The sequence below is a fragment of the Hippopotamus amphibius genome, chromosome 7 (genome assembly GCF_030028045.1).
Source record: "Hippopotamus amphibius kiboko isolate mHipAmp2 chromosome 7, mHipAmp2.hap2, whole genome shotgun sequence".
In the NCBI taxonomy this organism is placed as follows: domain Eukaryota; kingdom Metazoa; phylum Chordata; class Mammalia; order Artiodactyla; family Hippopotamidae; genus Hippopotamus; species Hippopotamus amphibius.
Genome location: NC_080192.1, coordinates 76,506,034 through 76,533,307, shown reverse-complemented (window position 1 = coordinate 76,533,307; position 27,274 = coordinate 76,506,034). Strand labels below are relative to the sequence as shown.

Below are 27,274 nucleotides of genomic sequence, written 5' to 3'. Positions count from 1 at the left end.
AGCCAGAACGGTGAGCCCTTGGTGATCACCCAGGGCATTCGGTGGAGACTCCAGAGGAAGTGGTTATTCTTGACCCCCCAGCAAAGCTTAGAAAGAGGCCTTTAAGGATCAGCTGATCCAGAAATAACTGCCTGCTAGAATAAAGCTCAGCGCTTTCTAAAAGACAACACAATCAAGACTCTCAACAGTGTCCATTTATAATGTCCAGTATCAAATAAAAAATTGTTATTGTTGTCCAGTATGCCAAGGAGCCAAAAAAAAAAAAAAAAAAGTGGCTCATAACTAGAGGAAAATTTAGCCACTAGGAACAAGGATAGGAAAGACAGAGCTATCAACCTATTCACATAAAGCCATCAGAGGGTATTTAGAAGGTAATCATCATCAAAGGTGGTGGATGGGACTTCCCTGGTGGTCCAGTGGTTAAGACGTCACACTCCCAATGCAGGGGGCTTAGGTTCGAGTCCCAGTCAGGCAGCTAGATCTCGCGTGCCGCAGCTAAGACCTGGCCCAGCCAAATAAATATTTTTTTTTAAAAAAGGTGGTGGATGAGCCTTATTTTTATGGCCTATTTCCTGGTGGCCTGTTTGGCTAATTCAACCTTCCTGTCTCAACAGGACTCGTCCAGTCCAGCAGTGCGAGCCCAGCTTTCCTGCTCAGCATCCCATTGATCCTGAACCCCCAGTCTGCACATGTGTATGCTAATAATAGCATGTTATACCCTCTGAAACATACCCCAAAATAGAAAATTGTACGCTATGATCTATTCCAGTGGGTTATCTTGCACATACCCTGTCTAAGGGCAGAGGCAAAGCCCTAATTAACATATCAATTAATTTACAATATTCCTTTTAGTATTTTCTATTTATTTTTGTAGATTTGAATAGAAATATGTATCAGATTTGGGCTCAGATACCAAATCTTCAGACTTTCTTTGACTATCCTGTTTAAATAGGTTGCTTCCTTTTCTCTATTGTTGCATACTAGTTACATAGCATGTAATAAATATTCAGCTATATATATATGATTTTGGTTTTCTGTATGGACTGCATCTTCCACAAATTTTAAATTCCACAAGGCAGAGATCTTGTCTGTTTTATCTGCTAACCTATACTCAGAGCTCAATGATATTGATATAATACGGATATAAATATCCCAGCTTATGGTGTAGACACCAAGTAGACGTGTGGAATGAAATGATTAGAAAGAAGATAGTAAGTTTACATATAAAGGACATTTTTAAAAATCAGTTTTTACCTTCAAGTTATTTAAAATTCAGTCCTTTTAATTTTATGTTCTTTTTTGATCTAATGCTTAACATTTCTTCCTGTTTTGCATCTGGGTAACTGTTACAAGTCTGACACTTGTAACATTTATCTTTCATAGGAGGTTGCCTCTAACTTTCTGTTTTTTTCTTTGGATCATTAGAAATAAATTTATGTAATTTATTTTTTAAAAATACCTTTTCACTCAGATTTCTATTTCTAGAAATAGAACATATTTGTTCTTTGCAGTATTACTGAACACAGCAGCTGTGGCATATTCAAAAGTGATACGTTGTTTTATATGTTGATTTGAATTGCAAGATTCCCTGAAATCATTTGACTTTGTTACAGTTTCCTGACTGCCATGACATCTGGCGAAGAATTATTTCTTTTCAAATTGGACTTTATAAATTATTGATTTAAAATAAAGATTGGAATTTATTACTGTCATTTCATCTAATTTATATACTACTAGTAAAATTGATTCTTAAGCCAAGTGTGTATGTTGATGAATTGTTATGTGTGTATGACTGTATGCTGGTGAATTGTTGTCAGAATTAGTGACTTTGAATCTGCTTTTATGCTTCTTAAACTTTTCCTTACATATCCCTAAGAGTAGCTGCTTGACCCACAGTTCTGTATGCACAATCTGAAATACTTGGGTTTCTTTATATTTAATCTTTTTCTATCTCTTAGTTTTTGTGTTTTTGATTTTTTTTGGGGGGGGGGTGTGGAATTCATGTAACATACAGTTCGCCTGTTTAAGGTCAGAGTTCTGTAGCCATCATCTCAATCAATTTTAGAAGATTTCCATCACCTAAACAAGAAATTCTGCACCCATTACCCATTAATGCCACTATCCCCTCCAGGCCTAGACAACTGCGAATCTACTTTCTGTCTCTATAGATTGTTTTATTTTAATCCTGGCATTTTATATACATGCAGTTATAAAATGTGTGGTCCTTTGTGACTGGCTTCTTTCACTTAGCATAGTGTTTTCAAGGTTCCTCCATGTTGCAGTATGTATTAATAAATCTTTTAGTTTCAATTAAAAAAATTTAATTTTACTTAACCACGAAGAAAACTTGATTCAAAAAACAAACAAAAACACTTGATTCTCCAGGGGGAAATGCTCTTTCTTCTTTTGCTATGTGTGTGTCGACTCTTTTTCCCACGTATCCCAATCATATCGCTCACATACCCTTAGAATATATGTATCTCAGTTACAGACTCACAGAAACGTTCTCAGAATTGGAGGACAATATTACCTTTAAAAAAGTCTGCACAGACCTTTAAAAAAGATTTCAGGAAAAAGGGTTCTTTCAATTTAAAGCCGTCAAGCCCCCAAGATCTCAGAGACTGCCTGTCTTATTGCCAACATCTAAGAGTCGGGGAGAGAGGCAAGTAGAGGCCCGAGTGGAGACAAAGGTTGGCCTGGCTGTGTGTTTCTAGGCCAGTTACATGTTTACTTTCTCCAGAGGAGCCCCACAACTCCCTCGGCTGATACCAGATAGCATCGATTCTGATGTGTAATGGTGACACCGCTTAGAGTCGTTGAAGTGAATCTCTTGCTAGTTATGTCAGTTAGTGTGCAGCATACGGATTATGTATAGTATTAGATATGGATGACTTGCATTTCATGAGTGTTATTATGCATCACATAATAGGTCTATGTTCACATAAGCTTATTCGTCTTGACTGCCCTCTTGGACAGCCTGCTGGATAGGGAGCTGCTCTTGTCCGTCTTGTATTCCCGTTTCCTTGGATAGGCAAATCACCGGCTCTCAATAAATGGTTATCAAATTGAATTTCAGGTATTACTAAACTCATTAAAGGTTATATAAACCAGACTTGATCACGTTCTCCAAAATTATAGCCCGATGAGTGTTAAGATGTGTTTGGGTTTATGGAGTGGAAGGTCAGGGGGTTTTGAGCTGTGTGCTAGTTGTGTTCCCGTGGTTCTTTGTTAAGAGTTTGAAGGATATGGTCTTCATAAGTGGTCTCACTCCTACATCTTTAACAATAAAAATAGCAATTACTTTCAATTAACAGAAATTAAAGTATTTTTCAAAAAACTTCCTCTAAGACAACTTTTTATAATTCGATAGTTTTGGAATTTCCAGGGTTAAGCTTTATCTTTTTTTGGTTTGTTATATTTTCCTCAAGTATTGTGTTTTGGCAGTCTTTATAATATACATCATACTAGATGTAGCATTGATTTCTGTTAACAACTGAGCATTTTAATTTGTCATTGTATTTAAAATTGGTCAGGAGTATTGGCTCTCCATTTATATATAATTTAGAAGTTCACAGGTTTGATAAACATTTTTTTCTGACTGATTAAAGTACTCTTGACTTGGGTTTCCATTATCAGCCTGATAATAATAATATAAAATAACACAGCTTCTTATTACATAGCTTTATCATTTAATGTCATAGTCTCTGAGGTATTATTTCCTTCTGCCACCACTCCCTTTTTTCTTTAATAGGACGGGAAACTGAGGCTCACAGTAGTAACTTGCTTTAGATTATACAGGCCAGTAGCTAGAGAGGCAAATCTTGAACCTACGTTTTATAACTCCAAGTGGAAAAATCTTTCTCAATTGTGTGCTGCTTCTGTTACTGATTCACTGCTTATAGTTTGGATGTTGCAGAAGAAGTAGAAATAGCTTCTATGCTCAGTTGTTTCTTACTGAGTTGAATATAGACAATTGAAAACAATAAAAACTTAAGAATCTGCTTATTGGTAAGTACTCAGTGATATATAGCAGTGCAGTACAGTAGAATACAGAGATGCAAATCCCATAAGTTGTCTGAAAATTTCATGTTTTCAGTGAATGTTCTAATCATTTAATTTTGAATTCAGAATTAAAAGTTAAATAAAATATAAAATAAAGATAAAAATATAAAAACATGGATGTTGGTGTAATTGTTTTTTTCTCTCCCAGACAGATATTGATTATGTAAATGGTGTTGTAGCCAACCTGGAGAAAGAGTAAGTTCTTCTTAATTATGGAAATGACAGTACGTCAGTTACTGTTATCTCTTGGCTTGTTGCTAAAAGAAAATGCCTTCCTTTATAGTTCATTTTTTGTGCAGTTCAGTGTTCAGTGGGCCACCTGTCATTGGTCTTTTATATTATCGTAAAGTATGTGTGTGTATCATGTTATCTGATTGGATATAGTGGTGTATTTCATTATAGAAAAGACTTGAATGTCATATGTATGTAACACTATCAAACAACAGTCTTTAATCTGTGAATAGAGAGAGAGTCGTATGAGATCACTTAAATCTTTCACCCTCTGTTTACCAAGAAAAATATTTTCTGCTGGCAGGGCAACTAGTCACATAGCAGTTTCAAACCTCAGTGCTGACCTATGTCTAAAAATCTGCAAAGGTTTATTAACAGTTTATTGTGAGTGGGGCACGTAGCAGGTAACAGATGGACAGCTTAGCAAGTTGCAGGTACCATTATTTTTGTAGTTTTAATAATATCATGAAATCAGTCCTGATAATGGGTTTCTTCATCGACCTGTATCTGTTGTTGCCCTCAAAAGACATATCTTTTACTTAAAAAGGAAAGACAAAAGAGAAGCAACAAGTATTTGCCAACTTTAGGTGTAAGATAATGTGGCTTGATCTTTGTCTATCAAAATGCCAAAACCAGAGGTTTTAAAAAATATATGCATAGTTCAGGATTAAGTTGTGCATTTGTAAAATTTTTTCCTCGAGTGCTGAATTTCTTGGCAGCTTTTATACAATCACAAATTGGTATAAAATCCTTAAATATGGGAACAAAGCAATCATTATTGGTCCCCCTTCCCACAGACCACGTGGGCAGGTCTTTGGGGCTTATGCAGCGATTCTGTTGATTCCTTTCTTCCTCAGTGTGCAGGAAAGCAAACCCAGGAAAAATTGCAGTGAAATACCAGGAACATTTGTGCAAAGGCAGGTAATTGCATAAGCATTTTGTGGAGTTTCGCAAACATGAAGTAAGGGAGAATGCAGATGTGAAATTACATTTGAATCAGTGAAGATAGAGTTTCTCAGCCTTGCACAATCTCCAGACATAGCTCAACGTATCTTTGGGGGACAAGATCGCCCCCAGTTGAGAAATACTAGTTTAGAATGATGTAATAGTCTGTACCGCAAAACTAAGCCTTCCTGAAAATGGAAAAAATTTTATTTTTGCTTAAATATATGTATATCGATATACACACACATTCATTAGGTTGTTTTCTTTCTTATTTTCTGTGACACCTGGATTGCTTTTTTAAAATTCTGATACCTTTTAGGAATTTAATACCTGTAGTTGGCCTAGGAGTTCTATGCTACTCTGTGGATATTAGTATTTTACACTGTTTTTAAGCATTATTTAAAAAAAAAAAGCATGTACTATTGGAAAAATCTGTATTTCCTAGCGAGTAAAATCAATGATGAGCTGCTTCACTTAACACATTGTGACTGTAGCAGTATACTAATGTATTTTTATGTTAAACACATAAGTTGGTTGTTAAGATGTAAAATCTCACAGAACTTAAATAACTCAGCCAACTTTTCTCGTAATAGATTTTCTAAAGAAATCAGTTCTGGCTTGGTGGAAATAATATCACCTCCTGAAAGCTATTATCCTGACTTGACAAACTTAAAGGAAACATTTGGAGATTCAAAAGAAAGAGTAAGGTGAGCCTGTGCACCCTTGTGACTATAATATGTAATAAATGTTGTCCTTGTTTATCAGAGCTTAACTCATTTTAAGGTTGGGCTAATAAGTGAGAGCTAGTGACTTTTTGATTATTTTATTGAAAATTCTGTGGAATTGCTGATGAGAGGTTGAATTTGGTAAACCTAATGAATTTTATAACTGTGCTGCTCTGTGATACTGTGACCTTTTCTTTCTTTCTTTCTTTCTTTCTTTCTTTCTTTCTTTCTTTCTTTCTTTCTTTCTTTCTTTCTTTCTTTCTTTCTTCTTACTTTTTGGGGGGTACACCAGGTTCAATCATCTGTTTTTATACACATATCCCCGTATTCCCTCCCTTCCTTGACTCCCCCCCCCCCACCCCGAGTCCCCCGCACCCTCCCTGGCCCAGTCCTCTAAGGCATCTTCCATCCTCGAGTTGGACTCCCTTTGTTGTTGTTTTTTTTGAGATGAATTTTTTGTATTTTTTTTATTTTTTGGGGGGTACACCAGGTTCAATCATCTGTTTTTATACACATATCCCCGTATTCCCTCCCTTCCTTGACTCCCCCCTCCTCGAGTCCCCCCCACCCTCCCTGCCCCAGTCCTCTAAGGCATCTTCCATCCTCGAGTTGGACTCCCTTTGTTATACAACAACTTCCCACTGACTATTTTACAGTTGGTAGTATATATATGTCTGTGCTACTCTCTCGCTTCGTCTCAGTTTCACTGTGACTTTTCTTAAGAGTATATTCAGTATAACTCCAAAGTTAGTCCAGTTAGAAATCTCATGTCTGTGTGTAACATAAATGAGAACTGATCCAATAAAAGTGGTAAAAACAATACTGCTCTTGTGCAGAATTATATTGCAATAAAAGCATTAGTCAATTTATTTATCTCTGAATCTCTAAAACTGAAAGAGTTAGAAATTTTCCTTGCATTGTTATTAAAGACAAAGTAGTCTAAGAGATATTGGCATCAGTTTTGGATTGTCCATAACCGGGAAAAAGGACAAAAATCGTGTTTTGAGAAGATATTTATTATATTTCTTGAGTTGTTAATTTGTCACAAAGACAGATGTGTCCCTCTAATTGGTTAATTATCTCTCAATAAATATAATGTTATTTTAAAAATTTAGGGTTGAATTTGTTTAAAAAAAAAAAACCTCTGGATAGACTCATTAAATTCAGAACAGCTTGTGAGGTGTTTTCTGGAGAAGTTTAGTTAGTGGTTCAAAACTTTTCTTGTGTGTGTGTGTGTTTTTTTTTTAAACTGACTTTTGGAAAAACCACTTCTTTTATTCAGTATTGGTCAGTGTGTTTCTGTAGGTACCAAGAATTCACCAAAAGGTGAATTCACTAATATTGTGAACTTTAATACGAAGTTCTGGGTTTCCAAAGGATTTTTTACCTGTATGTGAAGCGCTAGTTCCTAGAGACATTGAGATATTACTGGAAAAGAGGCCTATGGTCAAGAAAATTTGGAAAATATTGGATTAAAAACTTTTCAACAAATGTATTTACTACTGAATGTTTCAATGCTTCTAATATACTAATATGTCTCTAGCAGGGTAATGTGTGTTCTTCCCAAACTTACTTGACATTAGACTCCTTTTTTCCTCAGGACATGTTGAGCATTAGTGTTTTCGAGAATATATTTTGATAAAACTGTCATTAGAGAAAAGTGAATTCTCTTTCACTCTCTCCTAAGTGGATATATCCTGTGTGTGTGACATCAGTGTATCTATCTATCAATCAATCATATAACTATACGTTGTATACATAATATATACAATGTGACATCTTGTATTTATACTATATATTATAAAATACTGTTATATATTATAAAATATTATCCATCTAACCTTATTTTGCTAACTTTGAGTCTGATTCCTAACTTATTTTTGAAAATTTTTATTTCAGGTGGAGAACAAAGCAAAACCTAGATTATTGTTTTCTAATGATGTATGCTCAGGAAAAGGGCACATATTACATCCAGGTGAGTGTGATTTTTCCTTTACTTTTTTTCCACACTTTTAAGGGGAAAGTAATATCAAGGGTATATTTTCATTAAAATGAAGTTTTGAAAGTGTAAACCGTCTAAAACATATAAGATCATAACAGTATGCCAGAGCAGAAGGGTTGATCACATCGCTGACAACATGGCTCTGCAGCTCCACTCACTGGTTTAGCTCATAGATGGTTGTTTTGTGCGCTGCAGTACATTTGCATTTGTATTGAAGATAATAAAGCTGACATTTAGTTCTAATACTGCAACTATTAGTAGCATGGCTAAAGCAGTAAGTCCATCATGATATGGATTGTAAGTTAGCCAGGTAGGCAACAACTTCAATAATTCTAGGAAGCTCTTATTTCTTCCAAGTCTCATTCTCCTTAATACTTAAGCTTAAATTTAACCACTGGAATTTCACTTCTTTAACCGAACGTCTTTATCCCTTGGTCAAAATGCAAATACCCCTGAGAGGTATATGGCACCAAAGCCTGTCAGTTATTATTTTTTTTCAGTATAAAAGGTATTTATTAGATCCTTTCCTGGGTGGGTGTTTGGACAAGAGTGACAAGAAGCAGCCCTGGGGACCCGAACAGGAAGGATGTGGTTAGGCAGCTGTTGACAGGGATCGGGGGCCGGAAAGACAGAGGGAAACAGGCTGGCATCACATGGGAAAGTGGACTTCTTGAGGGCAGACTTTGTCTCCTTTGACATTATACCTGCGGCCAGCTGCATTCAAGTGTGCGTGAACCCTTCCTTGGTTCACAGGATGAAAAATGGAAATGAGGTTGGAGTGTGACATTGTCTATAACAGGATGCAACAGCTGTGTGTATAAAAACATGATATCCTAGATATAGGTAGTACATTTCCTCTAAATACCTTAGAGAAGTCTGATTTTAATTTTAAAATAATAATTTCAAAGCATTTTATTTTAACCTATCCCAAATATTATTGTAGCTGAACCTCGCTGTTTGTTCTAGGGCCAATATATAAACATTTACATCATGGTCAAGAACTTTATAGAGAGAATTTAAAAGTGTAGCTATATCACCTTTGAAATTTGTTTTCACTTTTCCTCCAAGGGAAGAGTTAATGGAACCTTAAAGCTTTTGGAGGGAGTGTAGGAAAAGTTAATGTTTAAGAAATTGAGGTAAGGATGGGATTAAGAAAGAGGACGGTAAGGAAAACTTCCCCTAAGCAGGGTCAGTATATGGTATAACAATAACAGCTGCTGTGAACTAACATTTATTGCGTACTTACCACGTGTCAGGCATTGTTCTTTAAAATTTGTCACATATTAACTCATTGAATACAACCCTTTTTATAACAGGAGTGTACGGTACATGCTATCCTAAAGCCTATTTTACTGTCACTTAACATACCATAGACACCTTATATGCCAGTAATTATAGATTGGTATAATTTTTAATTGCTTCTCAGATATCATGATCTTGTTTTTGGTCATTAAGATTGTTACCACTTTTCAGCTCTTTCAAAGATGGAGCCACTGGACATTCTTAAAATTACCCTATTTGCCCAAAAATTATGCCTCAGAAAAGAGGGAGTTGCTTTACATTTAGGTCTTTACATAATGTACTTAATTCTCTCCATGAGTTCATTATGATGTGCAGAGACTTCATAACTACCCCAGGAACATGACTTCAAGGTTGCGTATGTTGGGGGGTGTATCCTACCCAAGACCTTTAAAGAGTACTTTTAAAAAGGCAATAGAGGGAATTCCCTGGCCATCCAGTGGTTAGGACTCTGCACTTTCACTGGCCACGGGCGTGGGTTAGATCCCTGGTCTGGGAACTAAGATCCCACAAGTCAAGCAGCACAACCAAACAAAAGAAAAAATGGAAAAAAAAAAAGCAATAGTCAGCAGTTACTCTGTAGTTATCACAGACGTACATCTAAAGGGAAAAGAAAATGCCAACTGCTGTAGTGTTTTGCTTGTGGCTTGTAATGAAGTTTCCCATGACAGCAGCACACCTGGCTCCCTAAAGTGCTTGGACTTGAGGACAGTCTTCTGGACACCTGTTCGATGATACAGACACTTCACAGGTGGTACTGCGTGGTTCTTCCTGTATCACATAGTGACACACATTGTGTCAGGTTGTCCTACTTCTAGTGATGCTGAGATTTAATTGGTGGTTGTAGGGGTGTCAGCCTCATCTCTCCTTTATTAAAAAGCTCCCAGCAGCCAATCCTCCTACGGTTTCAGCTTCCACTGATTATTTTCCCCCAGATCGCTTATTTCATTAGAGATTGCCAACTGGTAATTTTCTAATTGTGTGAATTGTATTGTTCTTATAAGTAGAGTTCTTCTGTAAAGGACTCTCCCTTCTTAACCATTTGGTTATCTTGAAAAATAGTTCATCACAAAGGAAAAGAAGAATAAATGCTTGATTCTTTATTAATTTTTAAAGTTGATACCCTAGTAATCTCCAGTTGTGACCATTTTTAAAGTATTGTTATGAACTCATGGATTTTTCAAAATAGAGTTTGTTTGCTTCAGTCTTTGCAGTCGTTATTCATATTGATGCTTTTATCGGCCCGTCATGAGCCAGTGGGAATCTCTTTAAACTGGCTCTTGTATTCTTTTCATGTGAGTCCAGTAGTCTTTGATCTCTTCCTTGCTGACTGGCACATCTTGCACATTTCCTGTCCCAGAGCTGGAACCAGCCATCTCTCTAAGGAGCCCGGTTCGTTTTAGAGGTATATGGTGCTCAGGACCACAGTCTGTGTGCTTGAGATGCTCATTGCTCTTGTGGTGTCTTTGCTTCTAGCTGTTTTAATAAGGAAAAGAACATTTTACTTCTCAGAGGGAAAAAAGTCAGATTTGTATTGATAGTCCCAATTCAAGCGTGAGATTATAGTATTTTTATTTAACTTTTTTGAGTTTTACATATATTTCTTTTCTCTTACATTGAAAGTCTTGGTTTTAGTCAAGTTATCTAAATAACATAATTATTTTATTCTATAGTATACCTAGAATAGTTTCAAAAGAACAATACCAATATCACTACTAACAATTAGACTACTAAATACAATGAAAAGTTTTTTGTCCTTTCCCCACCCCCAGGAGTATATCCTGATATGGGTATATAGTCAAAATTCTGTGTTTGAAAGTCACTCGACAAAATTCTTCATACTGTGTGGCCACGCTGACAGCCTGATATGAAACTAGGTTCTTTTGTTTCCATTTGTATTCAGTTTTTAGGATATTTTTCCTTTTTAGTTGTAAAAACCATAATATCCCCAAATCAAAACTTATATAAAACAAGATATATTTAGAGAAGTCTCCTTTTTATCCCTGTCCCCTTCCCCCTGTTTCCTTCTGCCCCACAGGTAACCATCATTAGTTTTTGGTTTCTCCTTGTACTTTTTAAAAATTGGAGCAAAAATGTAAATGTAATATTCCACCTGTTTCAGATACTGCAGTTGCATACTGCAAAAGCATTATTTTACATCTTGTATTTTAACTTCCCTCTATGAACTAGTGATCACTAATGAGATATGTTAGATTTTTCAAAGAGTGACTCTTGCTGTGATAAAACACTGGTGTCAGAGAAGCACATATGTTCACTAAAAGACCTGTACGTGAAGGTTCATAGCAGCTTCATTCATAATAGCAAACCCTGGGAACAGCCCACATATTCTTTGGCAGGTGACTGGTTAAACAAACTGTGGTGCATCCGTATTGTGGGGTACCAGATAATGAAGACACGAACTAAGATACATGACATATCAGGGGATATGCTTGGATCTCAGGGGAGTTATGCTTAGTTTAAAAAGCCAGTCTTTACACAGCATTCTTGAAATGACAAAATTATGGAGATGGAGAACAGACTCTTGGTTACCAGAGGCTGGGAAGGGGGAAAAGGAGGGAGGTGGCTGTGTTTATAAAGGGTAGCATGAGAATCCCTGTGATGGAACTGACCCCTTCCTGGCTCTAGTGGTGCTCCTGCAATTGCATGCGTGTTAAGATTGCTTGGAACTAAATACACAGACACACAACTGAGTGCGTGTAAAACTGGTGAAATTTGAATAAGTTGGTTGAATTGTATCAGAGTCAATTTACTGGTAGTGATGTGCTGTAGTTATATTGAGGATATTTGGGGTCTCTTTTTTATAGCTGCGTATGAATCTACAATTATCTCTAAAAGTTTTTTTTTAAAAGCAAAGTTGTTGATGAGATGTGAGAGTGGAACAAAGCAATTTTTCTAATTTAATATAAAAAATGTGAATTTTTGGTGGTAACCAAATTTAGTGTACTAAATTTTAAGTAGGCATTAAATTATTTTACCTACTCTGCTGTATATCAGAAGTGTAGATGAAATAATAAATAAATCAGTCCCAACCTTTTTTTTTGTTTGTTTTCAATTGGGGTATAACTGCTTTGCAGTATTGTGTTTCTGCTGTACAACGAAGTGAATCAGTTATATGTATACATATATCCCTTCCCTCTTGGACCTCTCTCCCAGCACCCACCATCCCACCCATCTAGGTTACCATAGAGCACCAAGCTGAGCTCCCTGTGCTACACAGCAGGTTCCCACTAGCTAGCTATTTTACACACGGTAGTGTATATGTGTAAATCCCAGTCTCCCAATTCATCCCACCCCCGCTACCACCCTGTGTTCCACACGTCTGTCCTCCTCTACATCTGTGTCTCTATTCCAGGCTTGTTTTTTTAATCTACTTATTGGAAAAACTTGGACTTGCCTGGTTTTGGGGGTCATCTTTCCTTTGGGCATCCACAGCCAATGTTTGGGTGTGAGTGTGGGCATCTTTTCTCTGGGAAAGCAACGTTAGGTGCCACTGGGGCTCTGTGCTTTGTCTGGTTTTCTCTCTGGCTTCCCTACAAGCTCTGAGGGTGTAAAACTTGTCTTTTCTGTTCACCGATGGGTTCCCAGGGTTTAGTACTGTGTCTGGAACATAATCGAGGCTCAGTAAATATTGGGTGAGTCAGAATTGTACCTTTCCAAATACTGCTACTGTTTCTTCACAGACAGGAAGAAAGCTTATGAGACTTAAAACATGAAAAACCTAAATACTAAAATAAGTGAAAATTACTTAGCAGATAACTAGAAATGATAATGTGTCATTATGAAAAGGAAGAGTTTTAAGATATCAGCGGGAAAGGATATTTAAAAAAGAATGTATAGGGACTTCCCTGGTGGTCCAGTGGTTAAGACTCTGCGCTCCCACTGCAGGGGGCCAGGGGTTTGATTCCTGGTCAGGGTAGGATCCTGCATACGGTGCAGCACGGCCAAAAGAAAAAAAAGAAGGACATGTAAAAAAAGAATGTATATATATGTAAAAAAAATTATCTTGTGACTTTGAAATTTTATGGAAGGAGATTTGGGGAGGAAGTCTTTGCGTACATTCATGATCCCCTGTCTCTGTCAACTCCCTGCTGAACTGGTAAACATGCCAGTAACACGTGGTGATGGCAGAGCACATGGGGTTAATGGGCACTCTGAATTGCTACAGCTTCTTAAATATTTTGAAGATATCTTTTAAAATAGAAAAAAAGAACTTTTAGGAGCCCGTCCTACAGAAATGAACAGCTCCGATATGAAGGGTAGGTGTTGTTTGCATTGACAAAGAGTGAGAATCAGCCTGGGTGTCTGCCTGTGAGCAGGTGAATGATTTGTCCATCAACCCCAGGGAATAGTATGAGTCTATTAAAGAGAATGCTTTAAATATATACTTATTAACCTGGATGATATATTAAGAGAAAAAAGCCAGTTTCATAATGTGATCCCTTTGTAATAAAAACGTAAAGGTGGGTGGGAACCTTTAGGTAGGGCTGGATCTACCTGTGCTGTTTGCCCATACTGAAGGTGTCCAGTGGGCACACACCCAGCCTTGAACACTGGTCACCTCCGCTAGCAGGATGGAGGGCAGAGAAGGAGAGCTGGTAGCATTTTTTGTTTTTGTTTTTGCTTGTTACATAATACATGTAACAAGCAAAAAAAAAAAAAAAATTTTTTTAAAGACCTATAAAATTCTTTTCCTTTGAAAAGAAAACAGGATAGTGTAAAATCATGTTGGGAGCCATAGAAGGACCAAAAGGAGTCATTCATGGAGTGGTTTTGTTATTTCCTATGGTGAGGGGGTAGTTTCATTGACTTGCCATGTGCATCTGCCATTTTATTTTCCTCAATTTTTTTAAGAAATTTTTTCCCCCACTTTCTTGGCCGCACCGCGCGGCATGTGGGATCTTAGTTCTCAGACCAGGGATTGAACCCGTTCCCCCTGCAGTGGAAGTGTGGAGTCTTAACTGCTGGACCTCCAAGGAAGTCCCTATTTTAATTAAAAAAAATATGTATATAAATATATTTATTTATTTATTAACTGCATTAGGTCTTTGTTGCTGTGCACGGGCTTTCTCTCTATTTGTAGCAAGCGGGGCTGCTCTTCATTGCAGTGCACAGGCTTCTCATTGTGATGGTTTCTCTTGTTGTGGAGCATGGGCTCTAGGTGTGCAGGCTTCAGTAGTTGCAGTGCATGGGCTCAGTAGTTGTAGCTTGCAGGCTGTAGAGCACAGGCTCAGTAGTTGTGACACACAGGCTTAGCTGCTCCATGGCATGTGGGATCTTCCCAGATCAGGGATCAAACCCGTGGCCCCTGCATTGGCAGGCAGATTCTTAACCACTGCACCACCAGGGAAGTCCTAATTTTTATTTTATTTATTTTTATAATTTTCCCTTTTATTATTTTTAAAAAATTTTTATTTTTTGGCCTCACCACATGGCATGTGGGATCTTCCCAGACCAGGGACTGAACCCATGCCCCCTGTATTGGGAGTGTGGAATCTTAACCACTGGACTGCCAGGAAACTCCTAAAATTTATTTTTCTAATTTCATCATTTTGCCCATTATTTCCTAGATTGTCATTATAAAAGTGTGCTTGAGTTTTTCCATAATAAAGAATGTCCTCCCTAAATCTTCCCTTCTCTTTCTAATTTATTAATATGATTGTTCAACTTTCTTTAGCTTGAAGATGATATTATTGTCAAACAGAATTACTTTAATACCATAAAAAATTTTGCACTTCAACTTTCTTCTGAGGAATGGATGATACTTGAGTTCTCCCAGCTGGGCTTCATTGGTAAGAAAAGTGTTAGATTTATTTACTTTTCAGAAATAACTGTGACTCTTAGAATCTTAGTTTTTTTTTGTTTTGTTTTGTTTTGTTTTTTTAACCTTAAAATTGTCCTTTTTTCCTCTGGAAATGAATTGCTTTTGAAGAAATGTAACTTTGGTAAACTTCCGTGTATAAAATGGTGAAAGTCAACCCAAAATAGTATTTGGAGAGTTCTAAGAGGGTAATATTTACTCTAGAGTTCTACAAGGCAGCCCTGCTGGCTTTTCGCGACTAGACTACACGGAGACAACCACGGTCCTGGGAAGCACATCTGGTTCCTTCTTATCTAACACTTCCAGTTCCTGTTTTAAAGCCTAGAGCTTTTGCAAGATTGAAGTTCTTTCTAAAAGAATGCGTCTCTAATGGTTTTCTGATAGGAATTCCTGTATTTGATGTAGTATGTGAAGTTCTTGTTCAGTGATTAACTTGTATTCTTGTGTTGCTTTATGGACTAGTCAGGGTGCTTTAAGTGGTTTTTTTTTTTGTTTTTTGTTTTCATTAAAATTCCTAAATTATCCAACTAAAGAGAATATGTTTCAAGTTGAAGATTGAAGGAAATTTACAGGTTTTAAAAAACACCCCAGAGAATAACATTTCATGTCCTGTAATGCTTTAAATCTGTTAAGTATTAGAGGCTGGGACTTTGACCTTATTGATCATTTATCTCAAAACTCAATTTAAGACTTACAAAACATCTTTATTTGTGAAGACAGAATTAGGAGTCCTTGTTTTTTGCTTTTATTGATTTAGTTAATTTTCTTTTTAAACTTAAACCTCTTAAGTGCCTTTTTTGTGGGAATAATTTTAATAAGACATGAAGGAAAAATCTCCAGCTTGCTTCTTGAATCCTTTGAGCTAGTAGTTGTATGATAGATTTTGTAATAGGGAAAGTCAGGAGTTCAATACCTACTTCCGTTTATACTCAGGTGACAACTAAACTTAGCTAAAGAAAGCTTGTTTTTAATAAGACAAATGGGGAAATTATTCATAATGATTTATAGTTGAAAGCACAAGCTTTAGTGTTTTTGTTTTATGAATTTTACTCATTTAAGCCATTTTGATGCTTGGCTTCTTTGTTACAGTTATTGACTGGGAGTATCTTTTCAGGTAAAATGTTTCAAGCACCAGACCTCACTCTGATTGTGGAATTCATATTTATGTTCTATAAGGAGAAACCCATTGATTGGCTCTTGGACCATATTCTGTGGGTTAAAGTCTGCAACCCTGAAAAAGATGCAGTAAGTTAATTTCTTATGCCAGTGGAAGAGGCTCCTTTTATGCTTTCAGTGTAAGCCATGACTCGGGAACCAGAAAAGAAAACAGTGTTTCCACATAAGGGTTTAAGTGCTTGCTTGCTTTCTTGAACTACAAAAAGTTCCTGTTCTGGGCAGACTTTTAAGTCAGTGAAGCTCACCTTTCTTTCAATTGCTGATGAGTGTTTATTGTCTTTAGGCTCTGGTGTTTCTGTTGGCCATATCTGTCCTGTGGGGGTTGGGGGTGGGCGTTGTTTTGGTTTTCTTCATGTCCTCTGTCAGCTTTCTTTTTTCACATACTTCGGGGACCACATCAGACCCCAGCACACCTGGATATAAGGAATAAAATGGAAGTCGTATTTTATACCAAAACAATAAGTCAAAAAAGTTCCTTTTTTTGTATTGTATTGCTTATAAGAAGCCAGTGTTCTTGCTAATATGCTGACCTTTGGAATGTTGGTAGCAGGTAAGCAAGTAAACAATAGTTTTTGCTTTGACTGTTCAAATATTAAGTTATCACCATAGAAATCTTACTGTAAAGAGTAATTAATATGTTTTTCTTGTCTAATTTGAATTGTATCTCTGGAAGAATTTTTTAATTATTGGCTGTAAGCATAAGTAAAATATGAATGTACACATTCTTAAAAATGAATGAGTCACTTTTGACATGTAATAACAAGGAAATCTTTATTACAAGCGTATGTTCATTATAGGGTTGATTTATTCTCACAAATAAACATTTAATTTGATTTCTATTAAATCAGCTGATTTCCTAGGATAGTTTGATCATCCCTTCTGCCAGTTAGTTTTTAGGACGCCCTCTTCAGGGGTCTGTAACCTATTACATTCTCTCTCTGCCTCTTTTAAAAATAACCACTTTCTTTAGAGCACATCATGGAGTAGAGCGAAATAGCAGAGCACCAGCTTTCCAACGACTGAACATATAAATTGATTCGATCAACTCATTTTTATGATATAAGCCCTTACCTATATTTTCTTCATGATTTACAGGAATTTTTATTGTAGGACACAGACAATTAATGTCATATTTACATTTGTACAACACACTTGCCTTTAATTGGTCCTGTGCAGTTTTATCTAATATATGGTTAGGTTCTAAAATGAGCTTATGAGGTGAAAATCTCTGAAAGCAAAAATTAAAACCATGAAGACCCATTCTTTCACTCTTCTTTCTGTGACCCATAATTTCCCATAATTTTTCAGCTGCTTCTGCTAGGATGTCAAGGAAACTGTCACCACATACTTGCTGGCTCCAGAATCACATCCCCTTGACAGTGGTCTAGGAGACCTTTCCAAGCATTCACACTTATTTCACTTAGCATAATACCCTCAAGGTCCATCAGTGTTGTTGCAAATGGAAAGATTTCATCTTTTATATGTCTGAGTAGTATTCCACTGTGTGTATGTGTGTGTGCACATATGTGTACATAGTACATCTTTATCCATTCATCCATTGATGGGCATTTAGGTTGTTTCCGTGTTGTGGCTATTATACATAATGTTGTGATGAACATGGAGGTGCATATATCTTTTCTGATTAATGTTTTCTTATTCTTTGGATAAATACCCAGAAGTGGGATAGCTGGGTCATATGGTACTTCTCTTCTTAGTGTTTTGAGGAATCTCCATACTGTTTTCCACGGTGGCTGTACCAGCTTACATTCTCACCAATAGTACCAAACAAAAACAAACATAGATACAAGAACAGAGTAGTGATTACCAGAGGGGAAGGGGCAGGGGTGGGCATTGGGAGGGTGGAATGGGTAAAGGGGATCAACTGTACGGCAATAAATGGAGACTGAACTTTTGGCGGTGAGCATGCTGGAGTGTACACAGAAGTAGAAGTATAATGCTGTACACATGAAACTTATATAATGTTATAAACCATTGTTACCTTAAAAAAAAAAAGCATTCACACATTCTTCCAAAGGTTATGGACCTGCTTGGACTCTTTAGGCCTGAATGTGTGGTCCCTTGCCTGTGTGTTGAGTGGCGGGCTTGGTCTCTTGAGTGCTGCTTCTCCCCTCTCCTCACTCCTCCCCTGTCTTCTCTCTCCCTTACCCTCCCTCTCCTTCCACTTGGGTGTTTTATTTGTGTAAATAAAATATACGATTCCACCTCTATCCTAGTGTGAGCAATAATGCTAATGAAGTAAACCTGTTGAGAAAAACTAGACATTTTAACACAAATTATTAGAAGTCTTTCAAAGTGGAAGTGTCTTATACGCGGGTGAGTCAAAAATTATCCACACTCTGGCTGTAGAATTTATTTTAATTAACTTTTGGAAAAGACAAATACATCATTTTTCGACATAATCTCCTTGCTTTTCAATACACTTTGTCCATCTGTCAACAAGCTTTCATATTCCCTCATTAAAAAATGTTTTAGGCTGAGCTGGGAGCCACAAATGCACCGCTGTCTTCACTTCTTCATCAGAAGTGAATCTTCATCCTCGTAGGGCTGCTTTCAGGGGATCAAACAGGTGAAAGTCTGATGGAGCAAGAGCAGGACTATAAGGAGGATGGTTTAACACAGCAAGAGCAGGACTATAAGGAGGATGCTTTAAATGAAGTTTTTGCAGTGTCGATAGTGTGGGCAGAAGTGTGCAGATGTTTATTGTCATGCAAGATCACAGCGCCCTTGGATAGCAGTCCTCTGTGTTTAATCCAAAGTTTAGGCTTCAGTACAAACTTTTCGAAACCTAAGTCTGTCATGGATTATTTCATCGGCAGATCCATGGCTGATTTGCAAATGATTTGCCATGTAATCCACTGTCACTTACCTATTCGACAATCATTTCACGTGTACGCTCAATGCTGTCATCAACCGTGGACATGGACAGACGTCCGGCTTCTTGATGGTTAACACTTGTGTGACCTACCTTGAACTTCTCTATCCATTCATACACACTTCTTTGTGACGAAACACTTTCTCCATACTGCGTACAAAGTCTTCAATAAATAACGGCACCAGGTATACCCTCAGACCACAAAAAGTGAATCACTCCTCTTCTTTCATGCAAATCACAAGTGGGGCATCTGTTTTTGCTCCCACTGCAGTTCCAAATGAACTGATGTAACATGTTCACACCTGCACAGCAGTGACTGGGGAAACAGTAGCCTGATAAGACAGTGCAGCCAGCAGAAGTTTTAATGTAAACAGAGTGTGGATAATTTCTGACTCACCCTCATACATTTGTCTTTTTCAGTATATTCTTAGCCCCAAACTTATAAAAGTCATTGAAAATGGGAAGGGTTTATAAAAGCACGACAAGGTAGCCATGGCTGTCCTAAAGCTCTGAGCTAATGAAAGCACGAGAGCCCTTCCAGTGCTCTGGGTCCCACACGAGAGCAGGTTGTAACTGGAAATCTGGGCCATGGCGCACTGAGAGCTGAAACATAGGTGTCCCCCAACTGTGCCAAAATGGATTTGTCTGTTTCGATGTTGTTTCCTTACTTGTAGTCCACTTACTGCCTCACATTTTCAAATTGCTTTCATGCAACAAAATGTGCCTTTTCTTATCTACAAATTCTTCATTACATTATCCAATTAAAGCTATTTTGTGTATTTGAACCAAACCTCTAGAGTTTGTGCATTTTAATATTAAAAGTCAAACCTCTATTGACCTATTTTGAAAGGTGGTTGAAATTAAATCCTTAACTCTTCCCTTAGAAGTGTTTATTTTTAATTTCCGCATCATGTCTGTGTATCAAGTAGGCACCAAACCTATTAATGCCTCAAAGAGGGCCCTAAAAAAACACATGACTTGGAATTGTGAAATGAAGTTGGATTTTCTTTTCCATATGTACTCTTCTAAAGGACTTCTCATCTTTCAAAGGAGGACAAGATTTCACTTTATAATGTAACACTAATCTTCCTTTTTGATATTTAGAAACACTGTGATCGGCAGAAAGCCAATCTGCGGATTCGCTTCAGACCTTCCCTTTTCCAACATGTGGGTCTACATTCTTCATTAACAGGAAAAATTCAGAAACTCACGGTTGGTGATTTAATTTTATTTTTCTCATGCACAGACTTTTTTTGTTTTGTTTTGTTTTTTAATTTATTTATTTTATTTTTTATTTATTGGCCGCATTGGGTCTTCATTACTGTGCGCTGGCTTTCTGTTGTTGCGGAGAGCAGGGGCTACTCTGCATTGCATTGTGTGGGCTTCTCATTGTGTTGACTTCTCTAGTTGCGGAGCACAGGCTCTAGGCACATGGGCTTCAGTGGTTGTGGTGCATGGACTCAATAGTTGTGGCTCGTGGGGTTAGTTGCTCCACAGCACGTGGAATCTTCCTGGACCAGGGCTCGAACCAGTGTCCCCTGCATTGGCAGGTGGATTATTAACCACTGTGCCACCAGGGAAGCCCCAGACGATTTGTTATTTACTGTATAATCCTTGTTCTTCTTAAGTATAAATGAACCATATGTTGCTCATGTGTCTTTCCTCCTAGGATAAAGATTACATGAAACCATTACTTCTTAAAATCCATGTAAACCCCCCTGCAGAGGTATCGACGTCTTTGAAGGTTTACCAAGGACATACACTGGAGAAAACTTACATGGGGGAGGATTTCTTCTGGGCTATAACCCCAGTAGCTGGAGACTACATCCTGTTTAAATTTGACAAGCCAGTCAGTGTGGAAAGGTTGGTCATTATTGAAATATATTTGGTCTTACAATTCAGATCTCTTACTCATAATGTGGTCTATGACAGAATTTTTTAGTGTATATAACACATGTGAGAGGTCAGTGAGTCCTAAATGTTGGATTATAAAATACATTTTCTATAACTCAGTAATAATATGGGTGTGTTGCTTTCAGATATAATACCAGCATTTAGCATGTTTGATAAATTCTGTTGGTATTTCTGCATGTATATTTAGTATAGATTTTTAATAATTTTGTGTAGAACTCTCCCTCAGAATCTCTGATTAGTTTTCATGTCCTTATCCTAGAATATTCCTTAAGATTTGACTGTAGGCTAGTGGATGGCCCAGCAATTTGGTTGAAATGATAAATTTGACAGACTATGACTATTCCTAGTCAGTGTTTTTGCAAGTGGAGAAGTTTACAGCACTTTTATATTTTTCAGCATTTATGTACACTTTACAAAATTTGGGACTTTCCCCATTTTTTACTGAAGAGTCACAATTTCTTCAGTCTTTCCTCAGTTTGGGGTGTGTTCCCTAGACTGTCTGTGGGGATTACTTCCATGTAATCCCCAGAATAGAATGTAGTTCCCTAGCCTGTGACATGTGATCATGTGTGTTCTCCTTTGAAGGCCACTTGGTTTTTAGAATCTGCCAAAAATCATTTGGAATAATTCTGGGTAAGGTGGTCAAAAACAATGCATAGCTAAATGTAATGCTGTTAATTTTCTTTTGTTACTCTAAACTGATTATGAAGAGGAATTTAACTGTAAAAATATTATAAAAAATGGAAGATCACTAGCAAGACATATCATAAAACCTTTGAGTAGTATTTTGCATTTACATGAGTATATAATATTCATTTTGTTGTTATTAAATGTTCATTTTTAGTGCTCACTTCCACAGCACATGTACTAACATTGATGTTCATTTTTATACTGTATAGTCTGCCCAGTGAGGTATTGTTCATCACACACTTAAAGAGTCATCATAGAATTAGAAGTAACAGTCTTCTTTCACCTCAACAAGAATAGCCTCAAACCACATTTATGGGTTTATTTTTAGCAAATAAAAATAATTCCATCAAAGAATCTGCTGAAGAGCTCCTACATTGGAGATCAAACTTAGTAACAACAGATACATTTACAATAAACCTCTGTAAAGTGATATTTACAATGCCCCTAGTGAGGGCACTTTTCTAGTGAAACAGTTCTTCTAAAATAACAGTATATGTGAATTTTCTTGAAGTCTGTGCACAGACCCACCCCTCCTAGGACTGATAAAAGGGATCATTTGATTTGCACCATAACTTATTAGCTGAGAGGGAGAAAAGGCAGAAGTTGTATTTATTAATACAGAAATGAAGTGTTAGGAAAAATATTCTCTGTATAACGTGTTCATTATATAAACATTTTAAGGTGTGAAGAATGAGGGAAAAAATCATAACCCCCAAGGATACCATTATGACCATATTGGCACACTTTTTTCTTGGTAACTCTGTGCACTTTCTACTTTGAGATTGTAGTCTACATGTAATTTTGTATCTTATATTATCCAGTATACTCTGTTGTAAGTGATTCACAAGCATTTTAATAGCTGCACAATATCTCACTGCATGTCTCTGCCATCGTGTACTTCTTCTAATGTTAAACTTTTCAGGTGGTATTGAGTATTTCACTATATAAATAATTACATACTAAACACCTCTGAATCAGTCTGTCTAAACTTGAAAGTATATCTGCAGGCTCTTAAAATTGGCTTTCCCGTCCCTTAATTTTGCATCTATAGCTGAGCTGTTGAATGGTCCCTGGCTATATGGCATTCCAAGTCAAAGATGCCTTGTAAAAAAAGTGTATCTCATCTGAAAATGCTCAGAGTAATTTTTGGTGTAGTGTTGAAGAAGCTTCTATTAGGGTCCTCTGGCCTCTGTAACATTTGAAAGTCAAGTCCTCATCACAGGCGAGTTTTGCCCACAAATACCATACTATATCATAGCTATACTGTAACGATGACTTGCTAAGTGTTTTTAATATGCAGGGTGTTTTTAGTCAATTCTCATAAACTTTCTGGTACAGTCATATGAGGTGGGTGGGAGTATCCACATGTACAGAGGAAATGCCAGCTCAGGAAGCTTAATGAGACTTGCTAAAGGTGAAAATTCTAGGGAACGAGAGACCCAGGATCTGGATGCAGGTCTCCCCCGATGCCTAAGCATAAACTTTTAGCCACTGAGCTTCACCAAACTCAAGTTTTAGGTTTAGATTTAGATATACTTTGTACCCTGTCCAGTTTTCACCCTCCCCCACACACTTTGCACGTACACACTTGTTTGCAGAATATCAAAACATTAGAACTTTATACTCAGACCCAGAGAGTATTTGAGATTCATCACAGTATATCATGTAATCAGTACTTATTCAAATATTTGTTAATACTGACATGGAATTAATTCAGATATTTGGAATTGGTTAATTCACTCTCAGTCTACTCATATTCAAATTATTTGTATTGGCTAAAACCAGCAGGACTCCTTGCTGTCCTAGTGAAACTTTTCTCTGATATAAGATACTGTAGTATTCTTTAGCTGCTACAATTGTGGCATTCCTGTCAAGAGGTTTGCAAGTCTCAAGCAGCGTAAATAGCAACAAAAAACTGTCATTTTTTTTTGTGTCTGTTAAGTACATTATTATGTTAGCAGCAACATGCCCCTCTGAAAGAGGAGTTAACACACCTGCCTTGGGTTTTAATTTCCCTGCAACTATTCAGAACATATAGTGTGCAGTCACTACAGACTCTATTCTGAGGTAAGGCCATCTTTCTGAATCTTTGTCAAGGATAGTCTGACTATATTTTAATTTTTTTGTTTGTCTTTTCAGTTATTTGTTTCATAGTGGCAACCAGGAACACCCAGGGGATATTCTGCTGAACACGACTGTAGAAGTCTTGCCTTTGAAGGTATGACTGTTTTTTCCCCTTAATTTTCCTTAAGAACTAATATTAATAGACCTGGTTTGAGGCTCTTCTTGTTTATGAAAGAAAATTCTCATAATGGCAGGACCTTAGTGGTGAGTAATACCAACTTCTTTTGGAAACGTGGGACACCTGGTATATTGTCCCATTTGCCTTATTCACAGAGCCTTTATTTTGTTTCCTGTTGGGAAATAACTTGGACCTTTATACTGGGAAAATAAATGAATCATTATTTTACTTTAATGTTCACTTGCTGTTTGTATTCTGAGTCCCAAAACACCATGTAGTTTTTTTTTTTTTAAGAACTTTTATTGAGATACAATTGACATACAATAAACTGCATATATTTAAAGTGTACAATTTGGTATTTTTTTTCTTATTAGTAGTGTATATATGGCAATCCCAATCTCCCAATTCACCCCCCTCCCCACTTTCCCCGCTTGGTGTCTGTATGTTTGTTCTCTACACCTGTGTCTACATTTCTGCCTTGCAAACCGGTTGATTTGTACCATTTTTCTATAGTCCACATATATGTGTTAGTATACAATATTTGTTTTTCTCTTTCTGACTCACTTCACTCTGTATAACAGTCTCTCGGTCCATCCGTGTCTCTACAAATGTCCCAATTTTGTTCCTTTTTACAGCTGAGTAATATTCCATTGTATATATGTACCACATCTTCTTTATCCATTCCTCTGTTGATGGACATTTAGATTGCTTCCATGTCCTGGCTATTGTAAATAGTGCTGCAGTGAACATTGGAGTGCATGTGTCTTTTTGAATTATGGTGTTCTCTGGGTATATGCCAGCAGTGGGATTGCTGGGTCATATGGTAACTCTATTTTTGGTTTTTCAAGAAACCTCCATACTGTTCTCCATAGTGGCTGTACCAACTTCCATTCCCACCAACAGTGCAAGAGCATTCCCTTTTCTCCACACCCTCTCCAGCATTTACTGTTTGTAGATTTTCTGATGATGCCCATTCTAACCAACACCACATAGTTTTAATGCCTGTTGAATAATACAGAAAATTAATTTATTGGTCTCTAAGGAATGTTTAATTTTTTCAAGTTAACACACAGTTCTTTACTTTTGTATATTTTAATAGAAAACAGCATTCTATTAATTGATTTAAATTGGAAATTAATTAAAATTTAAAATTTCTAGCCAACAGCATATATATACAGATTCAGATGAAAAAAAAAACACATTGATTGATTGATAAGCCTTTTAAGGTTCAAGACTTACATGGAATTTTCTCTTTTCAGAGGTAGCTGTGCCACAGATGCTACTTTTATATTTATTCAGATATATTAATAATTTAGATTTGTTTTAAATAGAAGTTGTTATTTATAAGATGTTTTTGTTCTGTTTTAGAGTGAAGGTTTGGAAATCAGCAAAGAAACCAAAGACAAACGATTAGAAGATGGTTATTTCAGAATAGGTAATACCTGCTTTAAACTAGTAAAATGTCCTTTACTTTTCTGGACTTAGTCCTAAAGTAATTTTAAATTCTTTTCAGATGTTAAGCAACTTCAAGATTATTAACACCAGCGCACTCTTTTATTTGTTCTCGTGTTCTAGTGCATACTTCTATTATTATCTTGACCCAGCTAGGGTCTCCTGGTTCCTCTTTCTCTGTCCATCTGCTGTTTCATTGTTGTCACTGGTAGATAATCTGCCTTCGTATGCCTTCTGCAGTCTCGTACTGGGTGACCTTAGCTGGCTACTCTCATGGTCTCAGCAACATCCACATACCAGAGTCTGCGGCACCTTCAGCCCCGCCTCCCTCCTGAGCTGTAGATCTGTACCGAGATGCCCACTGGCAAGCTACCAGGAGGCCACATAGCCGTCTACCCTGAGCGTCTGTAATGTGGACATTTCGTCATTGGTGGTCACCATGGTTTGTGGTGCATTGACCATAGTGCAGCAGTGCTGAAGGCCCTCTGCCTCTGTTTCCGAGCCAGTCCACAGAGCCGCTGCGGCTACCTTCCCAAAACCTAGATGCTACATTAACCTGGCTGAAAACCTTTATGACCCTCCGTGTTCAGATTCCTTAGCTCCCACCCAGTTTTGTTTCTTGTCAACTTTCCTCTTACGCTTTTTTTTTTTTTTTTTTTTTGCCCACTCCATGCAGCATGTGGGATCTTAGTTCCCTGACCAGGGTTCGAACACGTGTCCCCTGCAGTGGGAGCACAGAGTCTTAACCACTGGACCACCAGGGAAGCCCCTTCCTCTTATGCTTTATCTCTCCAGTCCTAAGACATGTTGCTCCAGTGCCCTGTGCTCCCAGCCGTGTCTCTGGCCATTTTTCCTGCCTGCAATGATGGATTGATATTTCTCCTCCTGATGAATGCTTTCTCACCCTTTATTAACCAGTTTGGTTGCCTTCTCCTCTGCTCTTCTTACCACATTGTGTGCACCTTTTCTGTATAATTACGTTTCATAGTGCTCAGAGTGGGGCTGGGGGGTGGGGCTTGTTGCTCAAGCATCTCCCGGGGTTAACGTAGGACCTGTCCTTTGATAGACATCAACTCAGTGAATGATTATGTATTTTCTTTTACTTAAAACAAAGTAATGCTTTTCCTAGTGGTGCGCAGAAGAAACTGTTGGGCAATTAATATTGTAGGTATTCAGGGCAGATGCATTCTTCTAATTCTCGAGCAGTTTTACGTTTGGTACATGTCATTCAGTTTTTGCTACAAGGCTTGTACAATAACCCTGACTAATTTCTATGTAGTTTTAGTGGATAGATGAGTTTAATTATTTTCATATTTGGGTTATATCTTAGCCCACTCGAGAAATGTTTATAAAATTAGCTGCTTATACGAGACATTTATTAACCCCATTACCTGTCAGTTATTAGATTTTTGAGAAAGTTGTGTTCTAGGTTATGAAAGTAGAATAGGAAATAGAGACATTTATATGATTAAGTGTCTCTGCAGTGATCTGAAGATAATGGCCTCTAAAAACATCAACTCATACATATTTGGAACCAGAAGAGAACTGATGGGTGACCAGACCTAGGACCTTGTGTAACAAAAGTGCACATCAGAAACAAAAGCCACTGATTTTTTTCAAGTTAATATAAAAAATTCTGCTCCCTTAAGAAGTATGCTTTAGCAGAATGGCCTGTGAGGGGCTTTGCAGACCTTCTCCCAGTGAGACAACCATAAGTAGTGAAAGGTATTTTTAAAAAAGTATAGAAAATTGGAGAAACATGTACTCATAAAGTCTGACTCTCAGTAAGAGCACTGAGAGTCTG

At 37.2% G+C, this 27,274-nt stretch overlaps 1 protein-coding gene across 2 annotated transcripts in view; it reads left to right on the top strand.

Annotated features, from left to right (window-relative positions):
* Positions 1-27,274, top strand: part of MGAT4A (alpha-1,3-mannosyl-glycoprotein 4-beta-N-acetylglucosaminyltransferase A) — a 109,757-nt gene that overhangs the window by 74,972 nt on the left and 7,511 nt on the right. For both annotated transcript variants that reach the window (XM_057740802.1, XM_057740803.1), the window contains exons 6-14: positions 4,211-4,257; positions 5,832-5,945; positions 7,863-7,938; positions 14,960-15,074; positions 16,218-16,348; positions 20,277-20,384; positions 20,842-21,035; positions 23,916-23,994; positions 25,387-25,453. In XM_057740802.1, coding sequence (XP_057596785.1) covers positions 4,211-4,257; positions 5,832-5,945; positions 7,863-7,938; positions 14,960-15,074; positions 16,218-16,348; positions 20,277-20,384; positions 20,842-21,035; positions 23,916-23,994; positions 25,387-25,453 — 931 coding nt within the window. The remainder of the gene's footprint in view (positions 1-4,210; positions 4,258-5,831; positions 5,946-7,862; positions 7,939-14,959; positions 15,075-16,217; positions 16,349-20,276; positions 20,385-20,841; positions 21,036-23,915; positions 23,995-25,386; positions 25,454-27,274) is intronic.